Consider the following 10,000-nt stretch of genomic DNA (forward strand, 5'->3'; position numbering starts at 1 on the left):
TTTAGAGGTTTAGACTGGGGGGGGGGTTTATACAGGGGCATTTATGCGTATCGTTGTTGTAATTCTAGACATTCAGCTACATATTGTTGTTGTAATTCTACACATTCAGCTACATATTGTTGTTGTAATTCTAGACATTCAGCTACATATATACTGGCTGGTTCTAGATATACCTTATGGTTCTAGATATTATGTATGGTTCTAGATATACTGTCTGGTTCTAGATATTATGTATGATTCTAGATATACCTTCTGGTTCTAGATATACCTTATGGTTCTAGATATACTGTCTGGTTCTAGATATACCGTCTGGCTCTAGATAAACTGTCTGGCTCTAGATATACTGTCTGGTTCTAGATATACTGTCTGGTTCTAGATATTATGTCTGGTTCTAGATATATTGTCTGGTTCTAGATATACTGTCTGGTTCTAGATATAATGTCTGGTTCTAGATATACTGTCTGGTTCTAGATATACTGTCTGGTTCTAGATATACTGTATGGTTCTAGATATACTGTCTGGTTCTAGATATACTGTCTGGTTCTAGTTTAGTAAGTGAATTCCTCTTTCCAGGCCTGTATCGTCTCTCCTGTTCTGGACTGTAGGATCTTTATAGTACCATGTTTAAGTGATTTAATCTCACTCCTCTGTGTTGGGGTCAAGTCAAGAGGAGGTTCCTGCTGGAGAGAAGCCCTCTCATTTCAGCTTCTACCACCTCATTTGGGATTAAACCGTGTCAGAAGAAGAAATGGTTTAATATAATAAATAATTTCCACCATGAAACTTTCTGACTGCTGAGCTTTTGATCTGTCTTTATAAATAACATAATTTTGTCGTAAAAATAATGTTTTTGTGGTCTTTTCCTGCAATTAAAGAAAGGTTTGGCTGAGGAGAAAGACCAAGACTGACTTCTCATGTTATAGGTCTCTCTCATGTTTTGCTTCATTCCTTTTCTCTCTCTCTCTCTCTGTCTCGGTCTCTCTGTCTCTTTCTCTCTCTCTCTCTCTCTCTCTCTCTCTCTCTCTCTCTCTCTCTCTCTCTCTCTCTCTCTCTCTCTCTCTCTCTCTCTCTCTCTCTCTCTCTCTCTCTCTCTCTCTCTCTCTCTCTCTCTCTCTCTCTCTCTCTCTCTCTCTCTCTCTCTCTCTCTCTCTCTCTCTCTCTCTCTCTCTCTCTCTCTCTCTCTCTGTCTCTCTCTCTCTCTCTCTCTCTCTCTCTCTCTCTCTCTCTCTCTCTCTCTCTCTCTCTCTCTCTCTGTCTCTCTCTCTCTGTCTCTCTCTCTCTCTCTCTCTCTCTCTCTCTCTCTCTCTCTCTCTCTCTCTCTCTCTCTCTGTCTCTCTCTCTCTCTCTCTCTGTCTCTCTCTCTCTCTCTCTCTCTCTCTGTCTCTCTCTCTCTCTCTCTCTCTCTCTCTCTCTCTCTCTCTCTCTCTCTCTCTCTCTCTCTCTCTCTCTCTCTCTCTCTCTCTCTCTCTCTCTCTCTCTCTCTCTCTCTCTCTCTCTGTCTCTCTCTCTCTCTCTCTCTCTCTCTCTCTCTCTCTCTGTCTCTCTCTCCGTCTCTCTCTCTCTCTCTCTCTCTCTCTCTCTCTCTCTCTCTCTCTCTGTCTCTCTCTCTCTCTCTCTCTGTGTCTCTCTCTCTCTCTCTCTCTCTCTCTCTCTCTCGTCTCTCTCTCTCTCTCTCTCTCTCTCTCTGTCTCTCTCTCTGATGAGGATCTGCATGTTTCTGTCTTCTAGCCCCAGAATGAGGAAGTGATGAGGATCTGTATGGTTTTATATGGTGGGCAGAAAAGGTGCTTTCTCTCACATTCCCGTTCCTCTTGTCCCGAGCGCTGTGGTTTCCACTGGACCAATCAGATCTGTCAGAGTCAGTGTTTTCTCCTTCATATACAACAGGTGGGGCTGGTTCCCATTATTACCTCCGAGCTCTGAGCTCCCGCTCTCTCACGAGGGGACACAGCCATCCTTCTCTTACTCGTTTGTCAGAAACCCAGAGCTCATCGTTTCCTCAGATGGGCTGAAATATGTCTTGTGATGTTAAATCACCGCTTTCAGCTGGCTGGCCGACCAAGACAAATGTTGAGCTTGTTTATTTCTGTGATTGTAGACGACCACGCTTCTCGGCTGGAGAGAGAGAGAGAGAACATATATATATATATATATATATATATATATATATATATATATATATATATATATATATATGAGAGAGAGAGAGAGAGAGAGAGAGAGAGAGAGAGAGAGAGAGAGAGAGAGAGAGAGAGAGAGAGAGAGAGAGAGAGAGAGAGAGAGAGAGAGAGAGAGAGAGAGAGAGAGAGAGAGAGAGAGAGAGAGAGAGAGAGAGAGAGAGAGAGAGAGAGAGAGAGAGAGAGAGAGAGAGAGAGAGACAGAGAGAGACAGAGAGAGACAGAGAGACAGAGAGAGATGGCTGCTGGGAACAGAACGCTGTGATATGATAATTATGAGAAACCAGTCTCCTTAAAAAAAAATCTTGAGTTTTAAAGTTAGTTTTAAAAGGTAATTCAAGACATTTTGTACAACAACAGTTTGTACAACAACGGAAAACACACAAGGGGGTTTAGTGTTACAGAGAGAGTTGAGCGTAGTCGGCTCTGATCCGTACCGGAGAACTGATCCGTGAAGGACGCGTCTGTGGCTCCTTCCAGCCTCTGATTGAGGATCTGTTTTGATGCTGTTTGTATGTGAACAGAGTCCCGTTAAATCCAGTCCCACACCTGATCTTCCGTAGCCTTGTTTCTGTTGTTGTACTCGGTACTGATTGTCATAACATCGCCTCTGTGGTAAACGTCTTTCCCCTGGTGTGTTCCGGGTAAGGAGACATGTTCAACTGAAAATCACCGTTGGACGTTTTAGCTACAAACAAAATTTTAAAAAACTGTTCTGATGTCACTGCATCTGTTGCTGTTTTAATACGATATCTTTCCCTTTAGTTCTCATCGGAATTCACCGGAACAAATAAACATATCATAACGCAGAGAGAGAGAGAGAGAGAGAGGAGAGAGAGTTTTAGAGAGAGCAGAGAGAGAGACAGAGAGAGAGAGAGAGAGAGAGAGATGTGTCAGAGAGAGAGAGAGAGACAGAGAGAGAGGTTCCCATTAGAGAGAGAGAGAGACAGAGAGACAGAGAGACACAGAGAGAGAGAGAGAGAGAAACCCAGAGCTCATCGTTTCCTCACAGGGCTGAAAGAGACAGAGAGACAGAGAGAAATGAGAGCTTGTTTATTTCTGATTGAGACCACGAGAGAGAGAGAGAGAGAGAGAGAGAGAGAGAGAGAGAGAGAGAGAGAGAGAGAGAGAGAGAGAGAGAGAGAGAGAGAGAGAGAGAGACAGAGAGAGACAGAGAGAGACAGTCAGTTTTGTATATTATCTACCTCACTTGCTTTGGCAAAGTTAACACGTGTTTACCATGCCAATAAAGACCATTGAATTGATACTAAAAGAGAGAGACAGACAGACAGACAGACAGACAGACAGACAGACAGACAGACAGACAGACAGACAGACAGACAGACAGACAGACAGACAGACAGACAGACAGACAGACAGACAGACAGACAGACGTCATATGTAGATGTACATTCTGATTCCTTCATCTTAACATGAATTCAACAGGATCTGGGATCATGTCTTCTCAACATGACTTCATTGTTTCTTGGCTCTTCATCCCTCTACAGGGTAGAGAACTTCAAATGGGGAGAGAAATTAAATCGAATGCCCTCTGTGATATATCTAGATCTGCTGCTCTGCTCTGTTCTGTTCTGGTACAGTTTGTATAAGTACTGGGAAAAGTAGTCTACATACTGGGAGAGATTCAGTGAGAGGTGGTCTACATACTGGGAGAGGTTCAGTGAGAGGTGGTCTACATACTGGGAGAGGTTCAGTGGGAGGTAGTCTACATACTGGGAGAAGTAGTCTACATACTGGGAGAGGCTCAGTGAGAGGTGGTCTACATACTGGGGGAGGTTCAGTGAGAGGTGGTCTACATACTGGGAGAGGTAGTCTACATACTGGGAGAGGTAGTCTACATACTGGGAGAGGTTCAGTGAGAGGTCGTCTACATACTGGGAGAGGTTCAGTGAGAGGTGGTCTACATACTGGGAGAGGTTCAGTGAGAGGTGGTCTACATACTGGGGGAGGTTCAGTGAGAGGTGGTCTACATACTGGGAGAGGTAGTCTACATACTGGGAGAGGTAGTCTACATACTGGGAGAGGTTCAGTGAGAGGTGGTCTACATACTGGGAGAGGTTCAGTGAGAGGTTGTCTACATCCTGGGAGAGGTTCAGTGAGAGGTAGTCTACACACTGGGAGAGGTTCAGTGAGAGGTAGTCTACATACTGGGAGAGGTAGTCTACATACTGGGAGAGGTTCAGTGAGAGGTAGTCTACATACTGGGAGAGGTTCAGTGAGAGGTTGTCTACATCCTGGGAGAGGTTCAGTGAGAGGTAGTCTACACACTGGGAGAGGTTCAGTGAGAGGTAGTCTACATACTGGGAGAGGTTCAGTGAGAGGTTGTCTACATCCTGGGAGAGGTTCAGTGAGAGGTAGTCTACATACTGGGAGAGGTTCAGTGAGAGGTGGTCTACATACTGGGAGAGGTTCAGTGAGAGGTAGTCTACATACTGGGAGAGGTTCAGTGAGAGGTAGTCTACATACTGGGAGAGGTTCAGTGAGAGGTAGTCTACATACTGGGAAAGGTTCAGTGAGAGGTAGTCTACATACTGGGAGAGGTAGTGTACATACTGGGAGAGGTTCAGTGAGAGGTAGTCTACATACTGGGAGAGGTTCAGGGAGAGGTTGTCGACATACTGGGAGAGGTTCAGTGAGAGGTAGTCTACATACTGGGAGATGTAGTCTACATACTGGGAGAGGTTCAGTGAGAGCTGGTCTACATACTGGGAGAGGTTCAGTGAGAGGTAGTCTACATACTGGGAGATGTAGTCTACATACTGGGAGAGGTTCAGTGAGAGGTAGTCTACATACTGGGAGAGGTTCAGTGAGAGGTAGTCTACATACTGGGAGAGATTCAGTGAGAGGTAGTCTACATACTGGGAGAGGTAGTCTACATACTGGGAGAGGTTCAGTGAGAGGTAGTCTACATACTGGGAGAGGTTCAGGGAGAGGTTGTCGACATACTGGGAGAGGTAGTCTACATACTGGGAGAGGTAGTCTACATACTGGGAGAGATTCAGTGAGAGGTAGTCTACATACTGGGAGAGGTTCAGTGAGAGATAGTCTACATACTGGGAGATGTAGTCTACATACTGGGAGAGGTTCAGTGAGAGGTAGTCTACATACTGGGAGAGGTTCAGTGAGAGGTAGTCTACATACTGGGAGAGGTTCAGTGAGAGGTAGTCTACATACTGGGAGAGGTTCAGTGAGAGGTAGTCTACATACTGGGAGAGGTAGTCTACATACTGGGAGAGGTTCAGTGAGAGGTAGTCTACATACTGGGAGAGGTAGTCTACATACTGGGAGAGGTAGTCTACATACTGGGAGAGGTAGTCTACATACTGGGAGAGGTAGTCTACATACTGGGAGAGGTTCAGTGAGAGGTAGTCTACATACTGGGAGAGGTTCAGTGAGAGGTAGTCTACATACTGGGAGAGGTTCAGTGAGAGGTAGTCTACATACTGGGAGAGGTAGTCTACATACTGGGAGAGGTTCAGTGAGAGGTCGTCTACATACTGGGAGAGGTTCAGTGAGAGGTGGTCTACATACTGGGAGAGGTTCAGTGAGAGGTCGTCTACATCCTGGGAGAGGTTCAGTGAGAGGTGGTCTACATACTGGGAGAGGTTCAGTGAGAGGTGGTCTACATACTGGGAGAGGTTCAGTGAGAGGTGGTCTACATACTGGGAGAGGTTCAGTGAGAGGTCGTCTACTGCCCACCCAGGGTAGACTCTGACTGGTCTGGTCACATCACATTATAAACCAACCACAGCTCTGCAGGCTTAGTGGTTCGGTCAGCTGAAACTGTGTCGTCTTGCCTCTATTGACTGTGACTGTTGGTTAGTGTTGAGGTAGCGAGCTGAAACCGCGGGTAGCCATGGTAACAGCTACATTATGCAACAAATGAGTCTCTCTGTGTTCAGAAGTGGTGTCATCATAGGTCAAGGAACTGACTGATTCCCATGCACTATAACAAACCCAAATGAGCCCCAGGGGGTGATGGGTAAATACTGATCACATGACAGAGGTGGTACCTATGATGTCAGAGGTCTGGCCAGTCTGCGTTCCATATCTGTTTCAGGCGATGTTATTGGGGCTGTTTAACCTCATAACGTCCCTCTCCCTGTTTTCCTCCCCCAGGCGAGCGTTGAACCTGGGCATCCTGCGCGACCCGGGGTCAGAGGTGGAGGACCGTCAGTACCAGCTGGATCTGCAGTCCATCAACATCGGTACCGCCCAATGGGACCAGCTCAAACCAGAGAAGGAGGGGTCTAAGGGGGGCGTGTCCACCGAGACAGAGAGGAACTCACAGAACCCTGCCTTGGAATGGAACCTGGCCAGCAGGTAAACAACCAATCACGGCAGACTACTGGGTACAACTAACCAATCAGGATAGACTACTGGGTACAACTAACCAATCAGGATAGACTACTGGGTACAACTAACCAATCAGGACAGACTACTGGGTACAACTAACCAATCAGGACAGACTACTGGGTACAACTAACCAATCAGGACAGACTACTGGGTACAACTAACCAATCAGGACAGACTACTGGGTATAACTAACCAATCACGGCAGACTACTGGGTACAACTAACCAATCAGGATAGACTACTGGGTACAACTAACCAATCAGGACAGACTCCTGGGTACAACTAACCAATCAGGACAGACTCCTGGGTACAACTAACCAATCAGGACAGACTATTGGGTATAACTAACCAATCAGGATAGACTACTGGGTACAACTAACCAATCAGGACAGACTCCTGGGTACAACTAACCAATCAGGACAGACTATTGGGTATAACTAACCAATCTGGACAGACTCCTGGGTATAACTAACCAATCAGGACAGACTCCTGGGTATAACTAACCAATCAGGATAGACTACTGGGTATAACTAACCAATCAGGACAGACTACTGGGTATAACTAACCAATCAGGAAGTACCTAACCACATCTTAGTACCAAGGTGGCCAATCATATCTGCACCGGGCCAGTGTGGGTGCAGGGTTTTGTCCCAGCCAAGCAGAAACACATCTGATTCTACCAATCAGTAAATCTCTGAATCCGAGTGTTGTAACTAGTAGCTAACAGGATGTGTTACGACTTGGTTGGCTGATCGCATCACATCCTGTCCGATGTTCAGCTGGTAGAGGGAGGTGCTCTGGGTGATCAAATGGTGAGGTTCAACAAGGCTCTGTGACCGACTGTGAGTCCCAAATAGGGCTCTGGTCTAATGTAGTGCACTACTGGGTCCATAGGGCTCTGGTCTAATGTAGTGCACTACTGGGTCCATAGGGCTCTGGTCTAATGTAGTGCACTACTGGGTCCATAGGGCTCTGGTCTAATGTAGTGCACTACTGGGTCCATAGGGCTCTGGTCTAATGTAGTGCACTACTGGGTCCATAGGGCTCTGGTCTAATGTAGTGCACTACTGGGTCCATAGGGCTCTGGTCTAATGTAGTGCACTACTGGGTCCATAGTGCTCTGGTCTAATGTAGTGCACTACTGGGTCCATAGGGCTCTGGTCTAATGTAGTGCACTACTGGGTCCATAGGGCTCTGGTCTAATGTAGTGCACTACTGGGCCCATAGGGCTCTGGTCTAATATAGTGCACTACTGGGCCCATAGGGCTCTGGTCTAACGTAGTGCACTACATAGGGTATAGGGTACTATTTGTGCCACTGGTCTGCTTGGTTCCCCCCGTACAGACTCATAATTACAAAGCCTGTCATGTTTCATAGAGAACCGGGAGCTAAAACAAGCAGACGTTTTACTGCCTGTTTGACTTGGCTGGTTCTTTCAGCTGTGTGTTTCCAGAAGGACCCAGAAACCCCGGCGTCGCTGAAAGGAATTCCCGATGAGTTCCCTGTCAGATAGAAATGCATTAGAATAGAGCAGCATGCCGCGTAACCATGGAGACGCACAGTCTCACACACACACACACACACACACACACACACACACACTGAGGGAGACACACACTGAGAGACACACACACACACACTGAGAGAGAAACACACTGAGACACACACACACACTGAGAGACACACACACACACTGAAAGACACACACACACTGAAAGACACACACACACAATGAGAGAGACACACACTGAAAGACACACACACACACACTGAGAGAGACACACACACACTGAAAGACACACACACACTGAAAGACACACTGAGAGACACACACACACTGAAAGACACACTGAGAGACATACAGTCACACACACACTGAAAGACACACACACTGAGAGAGACACGCACACTGAGAGACACACACACACTGAAAGACACACTGAGAGACATACAGTCACACACACACTGAAAGACACACACACTGAGAGAGACACGCACACTGAGAGACACACACACACTGAAAGACACACACACACTGAGAGAGACACACACAAACACTGAGAGAGACACACACACTGAAAGACACACACACACTGAGAGAGACACACACTGAGAGAGACACACACACTGAGATACACACACACACACTGAAAGACACACACACACTGAGAGACACACACACACTGAGAGACACACACACACACACTGAGAGACACACACACACACTGAGAGACACACACACACACTGAAAGACACACACACACTGAGAGAGACACACACACTGAGAGAGACACACACACACTGAGACACACACACTGAGACACACACACTGAGACACACACACTGAGACACACACACACACACTGAAAGACACACACACTGAGACACACACACACTGAGAGACACACACACACTGAGAGACACACACACTGAGACACACACACACTGAGAGACACACACACACACTGTGACACACACACACTGAGAAACACACACACACTGAGAGACACACTGAGAGACATACAGTCACACACACACTGAGAGACTCACACACTGAGAGCTGAGCCCAGCCAATAGAGTTGGTGTCAGAGCTGAGCCCAGCCAATAGAGTTGAGATCAGAGCTGAGCCCAGCCAATAGAGTTGAGGTCAGAGCTGAGCCCAGCCAATAGAGTTGGTGTCAGAGCTGAGCCCAGCCAATAGAGTTGGTGTCAGAGCTGAGCCCAGCCAATAGAGTTGAGGTCAGAGCTGAGCCCAGCCAATAGAGTTGAGGTCAGAGCTGAGCCCAGCCAATAGAGTTGAGATCAGAGCTGAGCCCAGCCAATAGAGTTGAGGTCAGAGCTGAGCCCAGCCAATAGAGTTGAGGTCAGAGCTGAGCCCAGCCAATAGAGTTGGTGTCAGAGCTGAGCCCAGCCAATAGAGTTGGTGTCAGAGCTGAGCCCAGCCAATAGAGTTGGTGTCAGAGCTGAGCCCAGCCAATAGAGTTGGTGTCAGAGCTGAGCCCAGCCAATAGAGTTGGTGTCAGAGCTGAGCCCAGCCAATAGAGTTGGTGTCAGAGCTGAGCCCAGCCAATAGAGTTGGTGTCAGAGCTGAGCCCAGCCAATAGAGTTGAGGTCAGAGCTGAGCCCAGCCAATAGAGTTGGTGTCAGAGCTGAGCCCAGCCAATAGAGTTGGTGTCAGAGCTGAGCCCAGCCAATAGAGTTGAGGTCAGAGCTGAGCCCAGCCAATAGAGTTGGTGTCAGAGCTGAGCCCAGCCAATAGAGTTGGGGAACACTACATCACTCAGACACCAGGGATGTTCTCTGTTTAGTGAGTCCTCCAGATCAGAGGCAGTAGGGATGACCAGGGATGTTCTCTGTTTAGTGAGTCCTCCAGATCAGAGGCAGTAGAGATGACCAGGGGTGTTCTCTGTTTAGTGAGTCCTCCAGATCAGAGGCAGTAGGGATGAC

At 47.3% G+C, this 10,000-nt stretch overlaps 1 protein-coding gene across 1 annotated transcript in view; it reads left to right on the top strand.

The window, feature by feature from the left end:
• The window catches only part of LOC124017627 (vacuolar protein sorting-associated protein 13B-like), a 242,195-nt gene that overhangs the window by 7,634 nt on the left and 224,561 nt on the right, over positions 1–10,000 (top strand). Inside the window, 1 exon segment of the mRNA XM_046332880.1 lies at positions 6,259–6,521. Within this exon segment, the coding sequence (XP_046188836.1) occupies positions 6,259–6,521 (263 nt within the window).

Source organism: Oncorhynchus gorbuscha, unplaced genomic scaffold, assembly GCF_021184085.1.
Source record: "Oncorhynchus gorbuscha isolate QuinsamMale2020 ecotype Even-year unplaced genomic scaffold, OgorEven_v1.0 Un_scaffold_295, whole genome shotgun sequence".
Classification (NCBI taxonomy): Eukaryota; Metazoa; Chordata; class Actinopteri; order Salmoniformes; family Salmonidae; genus Oncorhynchus; species Oncorhynchus gorbuscha.